Source organism: Impatiens glandulifera, chromosome 1, assembly GCF_907164915.1.
Source record: "Impatiens glandulifera chromosome 1, dImpGla2.1, whole genome shotgun sequence".
In the NCBI taxonomy this organism is placed as follows: domain Eukaryota; kingdom Viridiplantae; phylum Streptophyta; class Magnoliopsida; order Ericales; family Balsaminaceae; genus Impatiens; species Impatiens glandulifera.
In genome coordinates, this window is record NC_061862.1 from 102,260,965 (window position 1) to 102,285,889 (window position 24,925).

A 24,925-nucleotide genomic window follows, 5' to 3' on the forward strand; every position below is an offset into this window, starting at 1 on the left:
TCTTTTACCATATCTATCATCAAATAGGTTGAATTTCATGATTAGCATTCTTCAATAAAGAAAATCTTGAAAAAAGTAAATAAAAAATAGAAGAAGAAAGGCAGTTAATAAAATTATACTTCCCAAATGACAAATGCCAAGTAATAGAGACAGATGAAGTTGAGTGGGGGCAGTTATAAACCTTTTATAGTTAATATTTTGGAAGATTTTCAAAAGTATCTTCATTTAGAATGAGGTGGCATTGTTTGCACAATTTTTGTTCCTGATGTCGCAACTTGACACCCATGTCTCTGAAGTAACTCCCTAGCCAATGCTTGAAGATCTTCACCTCCACCACCACCGCTGCCACCACCAGCACCACCACCGCCACCACCACCACCGCTTCCACCTCCAACGCCGCCAGACGAAGACACAACATTAACCGGAGCTCTATGTCCCATTTGGTGCTGATTCATCCCCCACAAATTAGATTGTTGAGACAATATAGGAATATCGAATAGCGATGACAAATCATACATGGCTGGAAACGAACTCGAAGGGAGGTCCGACAATGATAGAGGAGAAGGAGTTAGCTGGGGCGTTTGCATAGGTTGCATCGGAGGCGAAAGCTCTAGAGTCGATATATGAGCTTGTAAGTACGAAAGCTCTGTTTGTAGATTCACAACCTAGAATAACAATAGGTTAATAATGTTACATACATAAATAATTATAAGTTACAACCTTAATTATAATCTAGAAATGGAGTTAGAGCTATTTTAAGTACAATTTCTACTTATATGATTGCTTCTTGAAATGAAATTGTCCATCCAACTAGAAAATATACATTCATAGGACCTTTCTTAATTGGTGCAACTTTTTTTTATTGAGAAAGTGAAAAAAAGACATATACATGCATTTAGGACGAATCAATCTTAACCGTCTTGACTATGACTCTAATTTCATATATTTCCAAAATCTTAAACTTTCTTTTGTCCACACACTTCTCCCACCCATAAATTCACATCTTTTATTTGAAACTTCTTAATCTTTTTCATTAAAAAAAAAAAAGGGTTAGTATATATTATAACATCGGTTTACAAAAGATAGTTAATCAAAATATCTACCACTTAACAATAAAAACCAAATATTAAGCTCAAATAATTCACCCTTCAATTAACAAATCCTCTCATAAGTTATAAAATAAATTTAAAAAACTCATTTTAATCTATAAAAAAAAAAACAAATCCATGTATATACAAATTAACATTAATACATGCATGAATATAATATACAAGTTATCTCTCCTCTATAAATAGTGTTACATCATTCTTTTGTTGGTGTATACACATGATGCAATGAGGTTTTTCAAAGAGAAGCAAGGACAATGATGTAATTTTTCACGAGGAATAAATGTTAGGACTTGTTTGTTTTAAATAAAATAAAAATACCTGTTGTTGAAGGGAAAAGATATGAGCAACGCAGCCATAGATAGGGTCTCTAAGTCGAGCCTGAGCTTCATAGCAAATAGTAACAACTGCATCTGGTCGTTTATGAACAGGAATATGTAGTAGCAGCTTGGAAACGTTGCTAGCTCCGAAAACTTTGTGAACCGCCGCAAAATGTGCTGCTCCTTGGTCGGTATCAAAGTAAGGTGCGAATATACATCCAGCCACACACTTTCTCCTCAAGAACTTACATGCACCACATGGACCACCACCACCACCACCGCCGCCGCCGCCGCCTCCTCCTCCGCCGCCGCTGCTAGTTCCGCCGGAGCTGGCACCGCCGCCGGTGCATGGGTTTGCACTCATTGGATTAGCTAGTTGATTGATTTCTAGGTCAAAATATTGTATTACAATGATTGAAGAAGGAAAAGGGAGAGAAACAGAAGGAGAGATTAATGGGGTTTTGTAGATTTAAGGGTTTGGTAAAGGAAAGAGAGAGAAAGAGAGAGAAAGATGAGTGTATTGTTTGAACTTTAAGTGAAGACTTTAAAGCCACGCGATGAAGCAAACACCCATTTAGCTGCTTGCGTGAAGCAAACATGCGATAAGCCAGCTGCCTTTCTTTTCTTTTTAATTTCTTATAATATATATATAATTTTTATCTCTTCATTTATCTCGTGAATATGTATTTAGTTTACTTTAATAACTTAACCTAGTTATTAACCCTTTAATTTCTTTATTAATCAAGTTATCACATAAAAATAGATAATTTAAAAACAAAAAAAAACGTTTTAACTTTAGAGTGAACAAACAATGATGCTTTACTGGAAACATGAAGAAATAAACTAAAAATATTTTGTTTATACTTTTCACATGTTGATCAGCCGTTATATTAGTTGGTTGAATTGTTAATTGAAAAAGAAGAAACTTTTATTCAAATTTTATATTTTAAAGTATTAATTTACTACTTTATTTATTGAAACGGTTGATTTTATTTAAAGAAAAGTTTACAAAAGTATATTTTTATTTGGGATATTATATTTTTATTGTTGTTAGAGTTGGATCATATATATTCAAGTAATTATATGTGGTGTTTGGGTTCATTAAGTATAATTACTTTGTTTGAGATTTATATGATAAGTAACTATATTTTGTTTTATAGAAATAGCTCATTGGTAAAAGTCGAATTAAGAGACCAAAATGTTACGAGTTTGATTATATTCGAAACAATTTGAGTTTAAGCAGCACCATAGTTGTGGGGTGTCATGTTAGTCTTCTTTTATTCCTTAATAAAAAAAACTTAAGTTTTTTATTTGTTTGTTTGTTAAAATAGAGTAATTATATGTGAAATTCAGGACATTGTATTATAATATAAGAAAACATATAGTTTGTTGAAGGTTTAATTATGATATATCAAAATAAATAAATAACAAAATATTAGAAAAACTTAAAGCTCTATGGAGCTCAACAGTACTCTCATGCATGCTTGTCTTGAAATTTGAGAACTCAACAAATGAGTGCTAAAAGAATAGAACAAGTCTTTCATAATTAATTATAATGTTATAACACAAAATGCATCAAAAATCACACAAACTTCAGATCCAAAAAATAGAACAAAAACAAACACAATAAAATAAAATAAACATTGCATCGTTTTAAGACATGATCAAAGTACTAATAAACACGGGAGATCGGAAAAGACTTGTTAATTTGTCTAATATTAGTGAAATATCATTTTGTCATACCAATACATTATACCTCCGAGAACTGAGATAAAGTACTAAGTTATTTAATTTTTGCAATTCCTCATTATATTTTTTTCTAAAAAAATTATAAAAGTATATAATATTGTAACATTAAAATTACAAAAATAATAATAATTTAACAAAATTGGAGACAACTCATGTTTGATAGAATATCTTGAAGGCTTCAAAGAATTAGAACATTTAGGAAACCATCCCATCCCTATGATATTAATTTGTACCTTGAATTTTGTTTTACTTATTTAATTTTATAAAGAATAAAATTAAGAAAAATTGTCACTTAAAATTAACATGATAATTTGAACTAATAAACAATAATTTAAAATAATTATTAAAAAATAGTAAGAATGCTAGTTTGTTATAACTTAAATATATATATATATATATATATATATATATATTATTCAAAATAAGTGTCATTTATAATTTAAAAAAATCAACTAATTATTTGGAACTGGGTTAATCTATCTTAATTCTTAAGATGCTAATTAAAAAAAGAGAAAATAAAAATAAATATTTCAGCATATCTCACCGTCTCTGTTGAGTCGGTGATGATCCCTAACGTAACGGCTGGATAGGTGATGACCTCATCCTCATTCAATTGGGACCCACATTATAATTTTTAACATATTTTTATAAAATATTATGTTAATTTAAATTTTAAAATTAATTTAGTATTAAGTAATGGCGATTAGATTAGATAGGAGAATGAATGAAACGGAGGAGAACGGAATTGTAACAGTAAGTACCGGCCGGCGGTACAGTGACCGCGCCGTCCGGTTCTTGTCCAACGTGTAGTGTGAAAAAGAAGCAACTATAAATTTCCTCGTCAATAGGTTTAACGTTTGACCGACACGTGTAATGATGTGACCAATTATTGTTTCAGGACTGATGAGTGGCTGCTTACGTGGAACAGTTCCTCTCACTCTAAAAGTCTAATCCGTTACCAAACGCCTATGAATCCGCACCCTTTTACTGTTTGTTACCACATTCCATCATCCATTTCACTTTCATTTTTCAGATTTTTAATTTCATTAATTATTTTGAAATAATATTTATTATTTTTAGAAGGATTAAAATTATTTAAATAATTTGGATAGAGAAAAAAAAATATTATAATTTTGTTAAGGGTTGATTTATTTATTTATTAGTTTTTTTTTTGTTTTTTTTAAATGACTGAAAGAATATTATATATATAATAAAATAAAAAATAATAATTTAAAATAAAATTATTTTAATATTTTGGTTCTAGGGCTTGTTTGGTAAAGGTTATTTGAATAATTTGGAAGGAAAAAAATAATAATATTTGTGATTATTTTAAAGAGATAATGATATTTTTTTGGTAAAAATATTTAAAGGGTATATATATATATATATATATATATATATATATATATATATATATATATATATATATATATATATTAATAATTTTTAAAAAAATATTTTAATATTTTGACTAATTAATTGAGTGATTTAATGGATTAAAAACATGTAAAATGGTGTTGGATTATTTAAATCATCTAAAATATAACGATGCATAATTAATTGAGTAAGGCCTTGTTCTCCTTGGGTTATTTAAAAAATCCAAACCAAATCACTTTTCCAATCAATCAATTCTTAACAATCACATCACTCATTTCATTAACTAAAATATTAAAATACCCTCTAATTTAAATTATTATTTTACTTTTTATTTATATATATTAATACCATTTAAGTTTTTTTACCAAAAATAATCATTACCTCCTCAAAATCATCACCTATCAATCAATTTTTCTCTCTCTTGGTTTTTAAAAAAAAACCTAACCGAACCAGACCTAAGATAATTAATGAAAAGAAGAATAAAATGATATTTGAATGATTATTAAAACTGAACAATGCAAAAGATATATATATGTATATAATTTTTTTTATGTCTTTCTCATTATTTTGATCATATATGTAGATGGTTAGTTATGTTTTGACAAAAAAATTTGGTGTTGCTAATCAACACATGGAAAAGGACAATTTGTATTGTCGCCCAAAATATTTGATAGAGATTCTTCCGACAACATTAAATTGGTTTGTTCGATTTACTTTACCTCCTCACTCATCCTTATAAAACTCAACGAGTTCATAATTAATTGGAGTCACCCTCAAAGAATGCAAGATTGTTGGATTATCTTCGTTGTAATTTTAGGCCTTATTCAAATTGGGGTTATTTAAAAACTTAAAGGAAAATAAAATAATAATTATTGATAATTTTGAGAAAATAATGATTATTTTTAGTAAAAAAAACTTATAGATTATTGATATATATAAATAAAATAAAAAAATAACAATTTAAAATAAATGATATTTTAGTATTTTGGTTAATGATTTGAATAATGTAATGGATGAGAGGGAAGTGAAATAATGTTTGATTTATTTAAAAAATTCAAATCGAACAATGTCTTAATTTTTACAAATTTAATATATTATTTAATGTTTAGATTATCGTTTACTATTTTTAATGTTTATATGTTATATTATATTATTTGTAAATTAATTTTTGCATACTTGAATTAATAAAAAAAAAATTACAAAACAAGTAACATATCATACAAATAACAGGATTCTAAATAATATCCAATTCACATTGGTATTATAATTTAAGGATAAAAGTTCATTTTATTTCATTAACTCCTAGCTGGTTTGATATTGATTTGTTATTATTATTTATTTATTGAAAACTTAATATTTTATCTCTTTTCATTTTTATTTTATTGAACATTTATCTATACAATATCAAAATACTCTTATTTAATATATTTTCTTTGGCTTTCTATCTCATCTTTTAGACGATATAATAATTATTAAATTTTAAAAATATTAAGTCAAATAAGGCTTATTTAAACCCAGATTAAACCAAAATCTCAAAATCAAACAAGCTCACTATATCCATTTATTACTTTTATCTGATCTTTTAAAAATGATTCAATATCTTGCTTAAGTTTTTTTTATCAAAATTTTGCATCTTTTTAATCACAATTAGTGTAAATGTTTTTTTTAAATAATATCAATACTTTAATGGAGTTAACAAAAAAATGATAAAATAAATAAGTCATTTGAACAATTTTTAAAAGTTTAGAAAGTCATATTGAACATAATCTATGTTGAGAAAACAAAACAAATTTTTGATGTAAGTTGAAGGAGCAAAACAAATTTTTTGCTCAAGTGATAAAAGCCTTATCTAGCACCTAAGTTGAAATATGGAGTTATAACCGTGAGAAATTGCCCTAATTTTGTAAATTAGAAAAATAAATAAATAAATTTTAATGAAAAGTATAAATAAAAGTTATGATATCCATATTATAAGTACATGCATATTGTCTAGTGTGAAAATGAAATCATCACTAGCTAAAACTCTATACCAACTAAAGACATGTATGATTATTTACTTTCTAGTGTAAAAGTTACACACCTATATATATAGACATGTCTTTCTCATTGTCAAGATTGACATTAAAAAAAAAAAACAAAAAAAAACAAAATGATTATTGACTCTCAAACTGTCCTACCTCGATCTATCACATTGACCTCCTCAAAATTGAGTCTTAACTTTCAAAATGGATCTTGTTTAATCTTGGGGTTATTTGGTAAAGTATGTTATTGATGTAAAAATAGATTGTTTTGATAAGATCATATTCTAAATACTTTATTTTTAAATTTATCCACGAATCATCTCAACATTTGACAAATTAAGTTACGATATAATGCCTCAAAAATACAAGTATAATACAAGGAACAAAAAATCGAAAGGAGTAGGTTGAAAGCACTTGATTGGTCTAAGTGTCTTAATACTATATTTGCTCGATATTATAAATGAGTGATTATTTATTACAATACTTTTAAGGGTTAGTTTTGACTGACATAATAAATTGGAAAGATACAACATTATTTGACAATAATTAATTGTAAGGATAAATGACATTAGAAAAGAAAATCAAGGAAAATAAGAAAGAAACAAAGGAAGGAAGAGTGAAACCAAAGCAATTGGTATAAACATGTATAAATATTAAGAGAGGTAAGCATGTGGGTGTCTAACAAGTTTGTCCCTTGTATTAGCCACATTGGGAAAATAATGTCAAAGCCTTTCATTCTAAGGAAAGATATTTGTGTCTTTATACCATCAAATATTACTACTTAAATATTTGTGTAAACTTAAATAATAATAAAAACAATTTGTTTTATGATACACTTATTATGATTTGTGTTGGAATTGAGGCCTGACTTATATAGATATTACAAGCATGACTATATATTAATTGTTAGTGTGACTTTTTGGTGGCTTAGTTTTTTTTTCTAAATAAAAGACTCTCTATCATTAATCTACATTTATCCTAAGAAAAAAGTAAATCATATAAAAGAATTAATAATAATATTTGTCATAGATCAGTCAAGTTACATTCATCTGAAATATGAAAATATAATATACAAAATATGACATGCAAAATTTAAAAAGAAACATTTCAATAGAATTGACAAAAACAAATTCACAAATGCCCTTAAATCTCGAGTGGTCTAGTAGTATTAGACACGATCCTTTAATATTTAAGGAAAACTATTATCTAAGTAGATAGATTAACGTTAAGTTGTGTTTGATACTAGTCAATTCAAGTCGGGTTCAGATTGTGGTTGAGCGTTACTAATTTGAATATAATCGGTTTAATAATTCGGGTAAAAATCTCTAACCTGAACCTAATATGTTTATTTGTAATTGATTTGAACCCAACTCAACTCGATTTAATTAATATTGCATTTTTCTATTTCAGATTAAAATGACATAAAAAATTTAACTAAGTTAAATCACAAATCTCCTTCATTTCAAATAAGAAGGAAATGACAAACACAAAACCCTATAAAAGAAAATTGTAAACAGGTTGATTAGGTCATTTAAGGTCGATCTGATTTTAACTTGTTTATTAATCAAGTTAAACGAGTCGACCTAAACTAAAAAAATACATTATCGCAATTAAATTTTTTCGTGTTGGATTTAGTCGTATTTTTGTATTGGGTCAGAAATTTGCTAACCCTATTTGATATTACCTACAATATTGTGGAACTCCTTCATAGTAACTAAAACCATTACTCACATATGAATTCATTTTGTTTAAAGGTTGATGTTTATTTTGTGGTTTGATTGTTTATTTTGTTCTTATGAATATTTTTTTGCTTGTTGCTATATTTATTTTTCCATTTTTAGTGACTAAGCTATTTTTTATAAGAGAAATAATTAGGAAAATTAATAAATATGGCCATTGGACAAGTGGGGAAGCATTGTTGTTAAATTTTTGTTTGTGCATTCGTGTGGTCAAAACCTAGGTATTATACACAAACAATTGTATACATTACTATTTGTCAACAAATTATTTAAATAAAATAAATGTGTTTTATAATTTAAGGGATGTGCTCCCCAAACAAGGAGCAGCCTCGATGATTATCGTGATTGAGTACTACTGTACTACCAGAAAAAAACTAATAATATATATATATATATATATATATATATATATTATTCTATTACTAACTCACTAATTAAATTAAAGGAATGACTCATCTTAGATTTCTAAAATAATCATGATAAAATACGAAAGAGGATATTAAAAGGTTTTTAAAATTCATTAAAATTAAAAATAAATTAAACTAGTCAATCCGAGCACATGTTTTACACTAACTATTTTGTGTGTACAATCTTAAATTAAAAAAAAAAAAATTAATAATATAAATTGTGATGGAACATTAAATAGTTAAGAAGGTTTACAAATTTTTAAAACTAAAAAGTAAAAATTAATATATATTTCTATGATTAAGGTTATATTTTTGATGTGTATATATCTCAAATAATTTATTTTTAAATAATTGGTTTATAATTTATAACTCTCATAGCATCCGGGAGTATTCTCTAACTGGTATAAAAGAGTGAGCTTTAAAGGGGTTGATATAACAATACAAATTATGAAATTAATACATTTATTTTGTAAAAAATAAAAGTATGAAGATAATTATCTATTGAGATATATCATATCAAATAAAATATACTACTTAAAGAGATGTGGATCATAAATTAATTAATTTTTTAATATTTAAAAGATAGTCTTCATTGTAACCATTTTGACTTAAGTTAGTGAGAATCCAACTTGATATATTTGATCACCTTACATTAATAAAGTTTGAATCTTATAGTATAATATATATATTAATTAACATAATATTTAACAAACAAAATTAAATAAATTTTATTAATAAAATTCCAAAATTATTATATTTATAATATAACATAAAATATACTTAATAAATTAAAATATAATAACAAATTTATTTATTTTGTTAATTTATTGTTTGCTAATTAAAGAATCATACTTTTAAAAATATAAATAAAAGTGCTGCTGATTAAATTAAGGTGTTCAATATGACTATTCCGAGGCGAACTTTAGTGGGCTTTCTTCCTCACTAGCCCAATTCCAAAATCACATATATTTAAAAAGTTAATTTTTTTTTAAATAATAATGTAAATTAAAATAATTAGAAAATTTAAAGAAATAAATTTATTATTTATTCACTTATAATGCATTAAGTTAAAATTAAAGTTTTAAACCAACTTAATTTAAAATAAGAAAAACAATTAATCATTAATAGTTTCACTTGCTTTTTTCCTCCCCAGTGACTAACACTTCCTCCACAATATTAATAACCATTTTTAAATGAAAATGATTTTTTTTTAGGGAGAATCGAAATGAAAAATCATAATTTATTTTTAAAATTTAAGTTTTGTTTAGTTAATTTCTTTAAATTCAACCGTAATTAAATATCACTTCATCTTTTCTTATCAATTACATTATTCAATGCTTTAACCAAAAATACCCTCTATTTAATTAAAATAATAATATAGTACCATTATATATTAATAAATTTTAAATTTTTTAATATCACTATATAAATAAATATTAACATTTTTTTAAAATAAACTCAAGTTTATTTACATAAACCCTTGCCAACAAGATAATTGACTAAATTGTATAGCTAGAAAGGTGATCCAGAACCTGAAGTACCATTGTTGCAGGAATGCAAGTTCCTTGAAAAGATGATGATTTGAGTGAAATGTTGAAGAAAATGAGAGAAAGATTATGACTGGATTCTAAGCTAGAGATATGATGTTTTTGCAAAACCAACACACCATGCATGATTTCATAGCTTCCTTCACGCAACCACCTTCATCTTCTCTCATTATAACATATATGCTCAATCAAGATATCAAATTTTATTAATTTATATATATCATCATCACATATTTTAATCAGATCAATCCAAGTTTTTACTTTAATTTGCTCATATTCAGATCTTAATGTCATCTTCTTGCTATAATCATTTTCATAAGTTGTAACACTAACATGAAAAAAAGTTTGAGTGAAACCTAACACACACACAAAAAAAAACGAAATACAAAGGAAATTCAACATCATAACCATCAAAGAAATGTATAAGGTTGCCCATTCGGGGGCCTCTTTACAACTACAAGGATGTGAAATCGACAACTAGAACTTCTTAATTTTTCTATTCATTCTCTCAATCTTCTTACAAATTTGTTCTTTAATTGATCGAAACTTGATTAGAACTTACTTAGACGTATCATTGAATTATTTAAACTTTTTTATGTTACAACAATAGGAAATTAATCGTTACTATAAATTGTTTTCTAATTAGGAAGAGAAGACCTCATTAAATTTGATCTTTTTCGCACTAGTAAAAAAACACTTTTAAACTAGAGGAGACACATGACTAAAACATAATTTAAATTGATAAAATGTTTTATTTAGAAGAAATAGTCGTCGCTTGTTAAAAGTTGAGAAGTGCAACTTCACAATAGTTGATGTGAGTCTACTTCTCTTTAATTTTTCTGATTAGATTGTTGTTAATAGAAATCGAAATATCTAATTAATTTATTCTAAAATATATTTGTTTTTATTAAAAAATAAAAAATATAATATTATAACAATAAAAATTATAAAAAAATGAATATAATGTAATTGGTTATGTTTTTGGTTCAAGAACCTCACTCTAACATTTATTTATCTGTTTTTTCTCTGTTATATTTATCTTTATTCATGTCTTCAAGCCTTCACATCATTAAATATCTTTATTGCAAATAGGATGGCCCATGGGAAGGGTGACTCTAGTTCAATTCGTCCTACACTAGGGCCGACCTTGGTCGTGCTACACTTTGTAGCTGGTACTTTGACATTCTATATGTGCTTAGATATTATTAATTCTGGATGTTCAATTAATTCAATTTCTTAATTTTGTTAGTTAGTGCTTGTTTCATCTTTAAAAAAGTTCATAATATATAATATCATAAATATAGTAGTTTTTGATTCAAATAATATTATTTTAGGTGATTTTTTCTTGTTTGATTGAGAATGATATTTGTATAAGTGGGTAAATAAATAATATCATAAATTTATTTAATTATTTTTTATAATTTGTAAAATATTTAACTTATTTTTTTATAATATTATATTTTTATAATATATTAAATTACACCTACTTTTATAACTCCGAAAAAATCCTTTGTATTCGAGGTTCAATTTTAAATAATTCGGGGATTTGTGGTAATCAAATCATAATTTTTTTTTTTAAATCCCTTAGTTTAAATTAATTAAACGTGATTAATTTAAAATATTATTTATTTTGAAAAAGAGTCGCCAATTAGTTTTTGAAAATCAATAAAAGCTGGCATACGTATACAAACGTAATGACTAAAGTTTTCTTTTAGTTCGTAGTTTGGCGATACTTGGAAAAAAACTTTTGCGCTTCATCCTCTGTACCCGTTCTAAAACGGTCTCTACTTATAAAGTTGCCTTTTAAAGATCAGTTGTATAACGTTTGAGTTTTAACAAATTATTTTTCCGGTCCTAGTCATGCTTCTAGGTTTAGCGTTGTTTAAAATATTTTAAAAAACAATATTTAAAATGCTTGTACATGTTACTAATGATAACTATGTAGGATTATACCTGAAGAACATTAGTAATTTTAAGGATGTTAGGGTTTAGAAATAAACACCAAACATGCCTTAGTCAAAATATTTCTTGAGGAAATATCCCAAAATATTTTGAAATAATTTTCTATTTTTATGGAATTTTTAGAAAATAGTTTGGGGTCCCAAAATTACAAAAATAATTTTGGGTTTTGAAAAGTGGAACCAAACAGGCCTTAGGGCCGGAGTCCTAGGCATTAAGTCTGTTTTTATGGGTCGGGGTCTAAAAACTCTCAGTCTGGGTCGAGGCTCGAGATCTTCGGTCGGAGTACCAAAGTCTATCGATCTAGGTGCCAAGGACTCTCTGTCATTTGCTAAAATTACCGGTCTAGGTGTATAAACTCATCTATCCTAGGTTAGCCCTGGGTTAAGTTCATCGGTCTAGGTGTATAAACTCACCAGTCCTGAGTTAACTCTAGGCTAAGTTCATCGGTCCTAGATTTAGGGATACTCGATCCTAAATTGGACCTCTCGATCCTAGATTAAAATCCTCGGTCGGACATCTCTGTCCTAGCTCAAAAACATCAATCGAATATCTCGGTCCTAACTCAAGAACATCTGTCAGACCTCTCGATCCTAAGTTCAAATTTCTCGGTCCTAGGTTTCGGTCTGGATCAATGATTCTCGATTGGATCTCTCGGTCCTAGGCTAACAAGCATCGGTCCTCAAGAACCTAAAAGTTTTTTTTTTTAATTCGTTTTTTAGCTTGAAATTTTTTATCCAAGGGTTTGGGTAGCTTCACAAAGATCCTAGGAACATGTTGATCATCATCTCAAGGTATTGATAAACATGGATGATGATCAAATCGTTCAAAACAGTTTGTGATCAAAAATTGGATTTTTGATTTTAAGGCTGTTTTGAGGTGAAATGAACTATTCAATAGCTTTCTTATACCTCATATATACGTGATTGATACTAAAACATGAACACTGACCGATCGTTTGACCAAATCAAAAACTAAACAAATTTCATTTTTTTTATTTTGATCAAACATGATCAGGATGGATCAAATATGATCCAAACAGTCATATTGGGATGCTTTCTGGGCTGTGATTCAACAGAATTAGCCCAAGAATAATAAACCCGAATTTTGATTTTAAAATTTCAAATTTGGGTTTTTGTTTTTAAGACCGATTGATCGATTCTATCTTATCTAGATAGTTTCTAAATGATCCTAGGATTAAGATTAACTATAAAACATCATAAACAACAAACATATAAGCTTATGCAATTTGAAATATAAAAATTTCAAATTCAAACTATAAATATGAATTAGAGGGTGATTGAAACATTAAGAAGGATTGAAGAACACTCCTTAGACCTTAGGGAAGCTGTTGGGATGCTCAGATCCAAGCTTTAAGACCTTATCCAAAATTTTCAAAAAATCCGAAAACTTGAAGTTGTATTGGTGGATTTCTGAATATCGATGATTAGAAGGTGGAGAGTGGATCTCTTACATTCGAATCGACTCAGGGGGATATTTACAATTGCCCAAGGTCGGTTGAGGCTTTAATTGGATTGGATCAACCAAAATCCATTTATGGTATTTTGACTGTTCTTCCTCAAGTTGGTCGGAATAAGGATGAATCATTCATATTCTTGTAAAAGAAATGATCATCATTGTAGGGTGATTATTTCAGACTTTAAATCAACCGAAATGGTTGACTAATGAGGGAGTTCCGAAAAGGAAAAATTAAATACGGGTCTTTGATGTTTATCACTCCAGCGACGCGTTGGAGACGAAGGTGGCGCATGAAACGACGCCGTTTCATGCGCCTTAGTGCATTCTGTTGGCGTTCCGTGAAGGCGCCAATGCGTCTGGTCGTCCCGTTAGCGATCTGGCTAACAAGATTTACACAATCAGGTGCGGCGCGGGCGTGCGTTTATTTCGTTGCAACGGACTACGCGGGTGTGCCTAGGTCGTTGGATGAGATCCATCGCTCATCTAATGGCCCTGTCTTCGGCTGTAGCTTTCTTCCTCCAGTTTCGGCTACACCCGATCATGATTTTATTTATTTATATTAAATCTTTAAGGGTTCGTTTGAAATTGATTTTTCTTTCACTCTTTTGACTTTAATTATGATATTTTTAAATTCACAAAATATTAAAATAAATATGGAAAATATTTTACCAATTTATTTAATTTTTGTATATTTTTAGGGTTAAATACATAATTGTTTTTAGATGAAATGGATACAACAATTCATTCTAAATTATTTATTTTATTTTTTTTAATTTCTTCTAAAATTATTTTGAGATAAAATGGGTACAACATTTATCCCAAATAATTTTATTTTTTTTGTTTTAGCCTTAACCTTAATTAATTTAATTAATTACTACAATAATTAATCCTAATTAATTGAGTTTTTCTCATGGATTAGTTATTTTGATTTTATTTATTTAAAACTAAATTAAAACAGTTATTTTCACCATGGGGTTAATTATTTTGAATTTAATCCGATCCAAAATATCCAATCCAAATTAGTATTTCGGAATCGGATTAGATTTCAGATTAATCCACCAAATGTTTCCCTAACTCATGCTAGTTCTCAATAGTAACAAAAATCATAATTTTATTATAATTTTTATAAATTCGGGTGATAGACTATTAAATTATTTAAATTATTAATAAAAAATAAAAAATATCGGTATATAAAATTTAAATATATGTATATATATATACTTTAAAAATGTAATTTCAATAAAATTTTATATTTTAAATAAATTAATAATGATTAAAAATAAAAAAATTGTCTTTCTCAATATCTCTCTAGATTATCGATAGATCTCTTATATAACCAAACAAGGTCTAATAAAAAGTCACGATTCAGATTAAACTTAAACCGCCGACGAAAAAATAAAAAATAAAACTGACAACACGACACAGACAGAGAGAAAGAGAGTGTGCGTCTTTTTTGTGTGTAGATTGAAACCTGTCGATAGCTTCCGGTGCCATGAACGCGACCAAAGCAGACAACAACGATCTCTTTGAAAATCATCTCGATTCCCCCATCCTTGCTCATGCCGTCGATTCAGAGCCATTGATTTTGGATCACAATCACGACCAGCCTTTTCCTCTCCCACCCATGTCCGAGATCGTCCTTTTCCGCGACGAAGACGATGACGATTCCATTAGCCATACCTCTTCTGACGCCGATGACGTCTCTGGAAGTCTAAACGGTGTCGATTCCTCCGTCCTCTCCCACAACAACAACAACGGTCATTCCTTGGATGAACAAAACCCTAGGGTTCATCGTCCGGGTTTCATTAACCCCGAGCCTCACACTTCAAGTCAGTTCTACACATTCAATGGCGAATCGCACGCCATGATGATTCGTTGCATCCTAGAAGGACGATTAGCGATGCCTGATGAGATCCGAGCGGTAACCCCTCCGCACGTCCTCGCTAGCTGGCGTTCGGTGTGGAAAGATCGGAATGAAGATACAGCTTACCTAACTGCTTGGAAGAGGATACAGGAGAAGCTCAATGTGCACGTTGATGCTCACGGTAACGATTATTTGTGCTTCAAGAACAATTTGAATCAATTCGTGTCACATGTTAATCAGTGGCAGGATATAGTTATGAGTTTTCATGGTGATGCTGATTTGAAACATTTAGGTCTTAAGGAAACTATAGAGAGAATTAAGCAGGTTTGGACAGTTGGTGCTAAATTTTATGGCATTCCTGAATCATTCATTAGGGTATGTGTTACCGCATGTCCTGCCTGCTCAGACTCATCTGGTTCAATGCTTCGTAACAAACGGAGAAGGTTCGAGTACACAGAATCGTTCGATGTCCCCGCTAAAGAAGTCCCACACAGGTTACAACAGTTAGCAGCAAAACACAAAGTTGTTTTATGCATAAGGCAGAAGTATATTCGATATAAGCCTTTCATGGCAGAGGTGAAGGACTACGCTTGCCACAGAGCAGGAGAGCCAGCCTCATCAAAGAAATCCAAGATTTTGAAAAGGGAACCTTACGCATCCAAGCGTTGTGGATGTGGATTTCGTATTAGGGCAATAGTACCAATTGCTAATTACAATGAGAAAGATAAGACATTTATCTATCAAGAAGAGGGAATAGCTATATTTAAGCTATTTGCAGTCCATTCTGGCCATGAGCCAGGGCCATTGGATGGCAATGCAAGGATAATCCATCGAGTTGTTGGGCATAAAGGAGGATTTTTACTTGATCAGGACACTGTATATGGGATAAGCGAGGAAATGGAGAATGAGACTTTAGGGGGGTTCATAAGGAAGGAGGATACGGGGGATCTACGAAGTTTAGTCTCGCAGCAAATTCAAGAATTAAGAAATTTAGTCGGATCACTTGAAGGGAGTATTTCAAAATACCCAGATGAGCTTTTAGGTTTGGCTTCACAAGATTTGAGCGAGATTGTCAATAAGGTTAGAGCAGTAGGAGAATATCAAGTGAAACCATTTGGATTGCTTTCTGATCACAGGCATGATCAATCGGATGATATGTTGGTAGGTGAGAATGATCTAGCACATTGGGGTAAGGAGAATGGTGAATTGCTCGAAGAAGGTGAAGAAGAAGAGAGCTTTAGCCGAACACTCGGCGATGTGGTAACGTGGGATGAGAAGGATCTTCTGGGAAGTAACAAACCTGAAAGGTGGTTGAAGTGTGAGGAGGAGTCGAAATTGAGAAAGCCTTTTAGGCAGGATGAGAATGTTGTTTCAGATGTAGGTCTTGTTGACAGCTTTTATCCAGAGAATTCAAAATGGTATGATTCCCCTTGCGGTCTAGATTCTGGCGGGGAGTGTGGTGAAAGTGGATTCAGACATGGGGGAATTTTATAAGGTAATAATATGAATTTTGAAGATTGACATCAATTTTCAAGTGTTTGTATATCTGTGTACGTACACAAGCAATTGAAAAACAAAACCTGCACATGCTTTGTCGGCATATTTACCAGTGTATCTATCTTTCTTGTAAATTCCCCATTTTAACATATGCAGCAGCCTTAAGACTATTTTTTGCTACTGTGTTATGGCAAATCTTGAATATTTGTTGGTTAAGACGATCTGCATGTCTCTTAATGATTGCAAACACAGGGTTGAAGTTTTTTCGTTTTTGTTTTTTTGTCTTGTTGTGGCTAAACTACTCTCTTAACATGCTGCTACTATGATCATATAGCCTTCTTGTGGATTTTCTTTGTTGATTGATGTGCAGATACAACCTTCAATGGAAGTAGACTGACCTCCAGTTTGTGTGCAATCTGGATAAGAGTAAAAAGGTTAGTGCTTAATGAATTTTAAGTACTGATGCTCATGAGTAGATTTGATCAAATGTGGGAATTGATATTGGAAAGGTACTTAAAAGGCCTTCTTACCCTGATAATGATGTAAGTTGATTAATTTTCAGGGTTATAGTTGTCTTTTGAATTTGAATGTTCTTATTATTATTGAGTCAAGTTACTGAATTGTGTTAGGTTGTAGAACATAATTAGAATTAGAGCTGAATCTAAATAATTAAGTTAGGTTAAGTAACAATTGTTAGATCTTATTAGTTTGTATTATAGAGATATTGGTAGATCTTATTAGTTTGGTTTATGTGCTGAGTTAAAATGTCTTGGTTGGTCTTAGTGTTTCGATTAAGACATGATAATTGATGAGAATAGATGTAATGATAATTTCAGTTCATTCTCCCAGACATTTGAACTAGGTGTTTATTGGATTGATTTATTAGGTTTGGAGATTTGGTCTTTGTTTTTCGAAATGATTGCTTGTATTAGGTCTGGGAGCTAGCTGGTTTTTGTTTTTCGAAATAACTGTTTGTATTAGGAGGAGTAGGCAATTAAACCTATCCTAGCCGTCCATCTGTTGTACTGACTCAATTCGAAATGAAAACCATTTGATCTGTCAGTTGGTTATAGGATTTTGATACAATAAAGATCGATATGTTGGAGTCGGATATAAGGGTCTATTCAAATAACTGAATTAATCCGATTTATTCTCGAAATATATTAATTAAAGTTGAGCTCTTTTACAGATACATCAACTTTATATTTTTGTTTTTTGTTTGTTATTAGTGTATTTGATTATTAAAAAGGTTTAGCTAATTTACAAATATGATTTATTGGATGTAAAAGGTCTGTTATCAAATATTTAATATATGGTCTTGATTGAGGATAATTGATGCATGACTAATTTGATCCATTGTTACTCCTATTTATATGGTTTGTTTTGAATTTGATAATATTTTTGTATTTATGTGTAAACAGATTTTGGGTGATCACAAATGTGGTGATCGTGAGTAGTTTTTGGTTAAATTTATGACCAATATTGTCATAATTTAATTTTTTGTTTGTTTTAGGTTTTCACTATTAGGTTGGAATGTTTGCTATTATTGGATCAATAAAACAAGTTTTTATCTTTTAAAGCAACACAATATAACACAGTAATCAGATTATTTTAAATGAATAATTATATTAAATATATTTTTATCTTACTAAAATATTAATGTGGAAAATTATTTAGATTTTAGTAAAAAACTATTCTAAGAACTTTTTTTTAAGCAAAGGATGAACTATTCAAATAAAAATAAAGAAATAAAGTAGTATTAATAATTATTGGACCTGAAAACAAATGTTATTAAATTTGTTAAATATATACTTAGAATATTATTTAATTTAAATTAATACCCTAATAAGATATTTAAAAAAAAATTGTTAGAGGTTTTCAAACAATGTTATTGTATTTATTTTACATGTTTATTTTACTGAACAAAAATTAGATAAAATAAAAAGTCTAAGAAAGAAACCCTATTTCATATTTGGTTAAATAAAATTATTAATCTAAGAACTTGAGAGATGATCAACTTCTTTCTTCAAAATTATGAATGAAAAACTCTAACAACAAAGTTGTTTTTAGTTAATAATTTTTAGATGTTGATCTATGTTCTTTTGTAAAGAAGATTAATGTATTTGTATTAAGATGTAGACTGTTAACCATGATCAAATTTGTATCTCTCTCCATTTGTTGATACTAGTAAGATAGTAGAAAAAACTCAAAAAAATATATTTAAATAAACAATGTAACTACTCCAACAAGGTTTATTCCTACTCATCAAAATCATTCATCATCATAAATAAAGACTAAAGATCTTCAGCTGGAAAAAAATGTCTCAAATTTCCTCGAATAGAAGGGTCAATACTTATGGAGGATGGAAGGAGGGAATCGATTAAAAATGGCAGAGCTGTTTGCTTGAATGCTGGAGAATTGGAAGAGGATGACCCTTAAATGGAAACAAATATGGAGTATCTCAACAAATGCAACATATCTTTGAGAGAAAGTCTTTATCCTGGATATTTTAAAAAATATTTCTAAAACAAAAAAAAAAGGAAAATGCAGATCATACTTTGAAAACGGAAGAGATTTTGATGGTTGTTCTAAAACAACCCAAGTATTTAAATAAAAATCTTAAGTTGGAATTACTAAGGACTCGGATCCTCCTGGACAGAAAGAGGTTTTTTGTTAGGAAAGATTTTAGGAAGCTGGGTTTTCTTAATTATGTTTCTTTACCCCCTTGCAAGAGTGCATGAGGGATTGCAGTATATTGGGCTCATATGGTTAAGTTTGTTTGTAAAACCCTTACCCAATTTTGGTGTGACGGGATGATTTCCAATATTAGTATTTATGAATATGTTAATCTGAAAGTTGGTGTATTATTGGTGATTTTAATGACTACTCATCTTCAACTGTTCTTTGCAATAATTATAAAGTAGCAAAAGTGAATGATTGTCATCTTCTTAAGTTAATGAAGAATTGTGATATGATGGAGTTTGAAGCCTAAAGGTTGTAATTATACTTGGTTAAATAATCATGGAGGCAATACCAATATCATATATCAGCTATTGATAAAGTTTTATTTAATAACAATTGGGAGGATTGTACATCTAAACTTAGTGGCTCATACTTTTCCTCTTGAAGGTTCAGACCACAACCCTATTTTCTATATGATTGTCCTTTTCAATTCAAGAAAAACAAGATTAATGTTTGAGAAAATTTGGGTAGACAAAGAGGATTGTCGTCCTCATGTTCAAAATTCATGACAGCATTTGGAGCATCTGAACGGTTGAGAAGTAGTGATTAACAAAGTGGCGAGCAATATTATGGATTGTAATATAAATGCCCTAAGAAATTCAAGAAAAGAAATTGAAAAAAAAGGCAGAGCTTACAATGAAAATGAATAGGGATAGGATTAGTTTCTAGCAAACTAGAGTTTCCGAGTTTAAAGAACAAATTAGAAAATTGGGGTTGAGGGAAGAAACATAATGGGCAATGATGTCTAGTGAAAAAATGTATTAAATGGGGAGATAAAAACACACAAAAATCCATACCTTAACAATGCAAAGACAATATAAAAATCTGATTACAAAGTTTTAAACTCCGTTCAGACTGTGAGTCGATCATCAAGAGATTGAACTGGAAGCATTCAGATATCAGAGCCTATTTTTATAGTGGCGGAGGAGAATATGAATAAGACTTTGGAAAAGATTTCAAATGTGGTTAAGATTAAGAAAATGGTTTTTCGAATTAGCTCTATAAAGGCTCCAAGAGTAGACGGTTTCACAAGCATAGTTATTTAAGGATTTATTGACATTGTTGAAATATTTGTTTGACTTGATTCCAAAATGCTCAATTCATTTGAGGTTAGTCTTTACAATTTTATTTATAAAGTAGTTTACAAAATCATTACCAATAGACTCCAAAATATTCTGCCCAGTTTGATTTCAAAAGAACATAGCGCTCTATTAAAAGTAGACAAATTTAAGACAATATTTTCATTGTCCAAAAAGTTATTCATAATTTAAAAAAAGAAAGAAAGAAAAGACCAATTATGATTTTGTTATGAAAGTTGATATTTAACAAAGCCTATGATCAAATCAAATGAGATTTACTTAAAAACTTTTTTTTTTTGAAAAATGGGGTTTCGTATGGTGTCTTGGTGTCTTTGGTTATGAATTGTGTGTCTTGAGCCACTTATTGTATCAAAATTAATGGTAACCTTACCAACCAACAAGAGAACTAAGATAAGGTGACTCCCTCTCACCTTACATATTTATCTTGGTTTTTGAAACACTCCAAAACTATTTTGGAAAAACATAAGGAGAAAGTATCAAACTTAATAGACATGGTACTACTCTTACCAATGGGACCCTCACTATTGGGTTGTCCTAGACAAATTCATTTTAATTTTATTAAATTTAACAAATATGATAAATTGTTTTCAATAATTTTATCTATTATGTTGATTTTTACTTATTAAGTTTAATAATTATGTTTTGAATTGATCTGCCCTAACTCATGTGCTTAGCGTCAGTTGATTTCATTAATTGGTTGGTAGGTTAATTAATTGATTATATGTTGATAGTAATTAAATAGATAGATCTTAATTTCATTATTTATTGTTAATTCCTAGTTAAAATAGAAATCCTCGATAAAAGTTGGATGACTCTACGTCGAAATGATCCAAATTATATTAAAGGAGTTGAAATTTTCATAGACTTCACGATTAGGTCTACTAACAAAGATTTGATTGCTTTTCCGTGTGTAAAGTGTGCAAATCAAACTTATGAGAATAACCGTGGTTAGAGATCATCTAATTGTATTTGAGATCCGTCAAAATTATAATTTTTGATACTTTCATGGGGAAACGAGATCTTCGAATGAAAGAAATGATATTAATGTAGGTATTGATGACGAGGATGATGAATTAGAAGACCTTATAAATGAATTTTAGAATTTAATAGATCTTACAAACTTAATAGATCTTAAAAACTTTTTTTTTTTTCGGGATGATAATGAGAAACTCTTTTGGATTGTGTAAACACCCCATTTTTACACCCTAAAATTAAAATAAATTTGTCCGGTCTAGTATGATGATCATACTTGATTATTGAACATTAAGAATAAAAATTAGAAAATACTTTTTAAAATCGGCTAAAAATGACCCTTGAAAGCGATCTAAATGCCAATTATTAAAAATAATCAGACTTTGGATGATCCAACACCTTCAAATTGATCGGTTTATAAAATCATTACTTTGAGTATAATATTGTTATTTGGCAAAATGTACAGAACAACCATTATTAGGCTTGTTCTTGAATCCAAACACTACTTTTCATAAAAAGTCGGAATTCAGAAGACTTGATACGTTCAGATTAACTGGTCAAAAAGATTATAAATTTTGAGTGTAATATTGTTGTTTGTAATGTTGTGTAGAAGACTTTTAAAAGGGAAAATAATCAAATCTGAGTCAAATCGAATGGTTAAAGGCTGGGTCAACGAAAGGCAATGCAAAAACTCTCGCACTTCCAGGCCATTCAAATGAACGGGTGACGTTATCCTGATGTCAGGCGCGCACTTTATTTGAAAAATGTACAAATATCTTTGTTTGGTTTTGTTTAGCTAAAGGAAGATCAACAAGGACCTTCAACTTCAAAAATTCTATCAGATCGCTACACTCGATGGTTTTGGATGATCTTGGATGTTTTGGAAAGTTTGAAGAGACCTCTACAAGGCCTATTTGAATTATGTTTTGATTCGAAGCACTTAACCCTAAAAAATCGATGTTACAAGACAATGCGACTAGAATAGGATCAAACCAGACATGCTTACAGTTAGAAATTCATAACTTGAGTCACATGGCCTCAAAATAGATTTATACATGTGGTTGGAAAGCTAATACAGATCTCAATTGAATGACACCCGTCCTGAGTCTCCATTCGAGGGCTAAGGTGGTCTATGCAGCCCGACAACATGATGCAAGTACACCAACTTCAATCCTGGAGTGAACTGAAGCTAGACGTGACTTCATAAATTCATATCTTTCGACTCATCCGATCATTTGGTGAAGTGAACTACCATTGAAAAGATCTTTGAGTTGAATTTCTATTTAGAATAAGTATCACTCATTGCTCGACCTACAACCCACGCTAGATCTCCCGTAAACCAGAATGTTCATTTCGGGCCAATGATGTTCCATCGTGAATTGCATGAATTTGTGGCATGTCTTGAACTTCATGGGCAAGACAAAATATTTAGCTAACCTCAATAAATTTCCAATTAATCCTGATTCAGTCTCAATGGTGATCTGAGTGAAAAGTTATAGCCATTTGAAGTTTCTGTATGAATAAGACGGCTGACAACCGAGACAAGAAGATGCGTAACTTTAAAAAAGTGTAACTCGGCCTACACTTGATCATTTGTCTTGTTTCAAAGATTAAATTGTAGCATGACCAGTTAGTTACCTACAAGAAGCAACTCAACCAAGACTTGGTTGAGTGAATGAATAGGTCAGTTCAACTCAATTACCAAGTTACTAGTTCTTAAACCAATTAATTTCAAAGTTACCCTTGAGAAAGGTATATAAGGATCCCTCGTCATTATTTTCATTTGAGGAAACTTTTTCCATTTGAAAGATTTCCAAGCATACTTAGAGAACCTGAATTGGGAGCTGACCAAATCAAGAACATTTATAAGGTGATTCCGTCGAGAAAGTCATCCTCTTCGACGACTTATTTTCCAACTATTGTTCTTCCTCCTCTTTTGTTCTTCAAGTAGGTTTCTTCTTCTTCTTTTTTCTGTAACATAGCATTGATCCATAGGAGAATCTCCGTTCTGATTTCATTTCCTTCCATTCTTGTGAACTATGACTCCCATCGATAATCCCCCTGCATCGGTGATTCATTGGAATGACGAGCTCCACGACCTAAAGCAACGACGAGGCGAAGACGAAAGAGAGTTCCCGAGGACAGTTTGAGAAGACCACCTCCAAAGAATATTTTCAAGGCTTCAATTTTGAGAACCGACAATGATGGATGAAGCAAGTAAGAAGACGACCAACTCTGTTAGACTCATGTTCTGATTTCTTGAAGTTCCGAGGAAGGTTCATTTTGGCTCTCATACTTTTCATCATTTTAAATACCCTCAAACATTAATTCTGAATTAATTAATTTAGAATTACATTGGTCCCTGAACTTTCTACCAATGTGCAATTTGACCACTGAACTCTTTTAATGTCCAATTTTAATCAGAATCTTTCTATTTCGAATTATTTTCAATAATTTCGAAATATTTTGATCCTTGGACTATTTTTCATGTCCAATTCAGCCCTTAAACTTTATATATGCCCAATTTTGGATATAAAGTTTCAATTTCAACATTTGTTGGAAATTTCTTAAGGCTTTTTAGGTTCTTTTTCATACCAAACAACCTTGTTTCATCAATAAAACATCTAAATCATTTTAAAAAAAATTCAGGGATAGTCAAACATATTATTTTCTACAATAATAATATTTTTCACAATATTTAGGGCTCGTTTGGAAAATGGCCTAATTTCAAATGCTCATATCTTGAGTTCTATGCTTCAGAAAACTACAAAATCTATATATATATAATGATGCTTAATTTTTAAAGTGTTCGGATTGCCGGATCGAGAGCTGTGGTTAATTTGATACTTGGGTCGCATTGTGGGTTGACCCGTTTTTAAATTTAAAACGGTTAAAAATAAAATTAAAAATGCTAGAGTTATGTTTCGAACTTGCAACCTAACAAAACAAGTACAACTCTTTAACTAACTAAGCTACAAAGACTTTATATTTTAAATTCAACACTAAATTTGATAAACGTGGGACGTTTTAATATTAATATAAGTTC

General features: G+C 29.7%; 2 protein-coding genes across 2 annotated transcripts; one reads left to right on the plus strand and one right to left on the minus strand.

Moving 5' to 3' along the window:
* Positions 1-220: 220 nt before the first annotated feature.
* LOC124922629 (LOB domain-containing protein 30-like) lies at positions 221-1,790 on the minus strand. Its single transcript, XM_047463352.1, has 2 exons — positions 1,428-1,790; positions 221-665 (listed from the first exon to the last, which is right to left on the minus strand). The coding sequence occupies exons 1-2, from the start codon at positions 1,788-1,790 to the stop codon at positions 222-224; spliced, it is 807 nt and encodes a 268-aa protein (XP_047319308.1). The 3' UTR covers position 221.
* Positions 1,791-15,002: 13,212 nt separating this feature from the next.
* On the plus strand, positions 15,003-17,336 carry LOC124919446. The gene has a single exon (XM_047459684.1). The coding sequence runs from the start codon at positions 15,197-15,199 to the stop codon at positions 17,060-17,062; it is 1,866 nt and encodes a 621-aa protein (XP_047315640.1). The 5' UTR covers positions 15,003-15,196; the 3' UTR covers positions 17,063-17,336.
* The last annotated feature ends 7,589 nt before the right edge of the window (positions 17,337-24,925 follow it).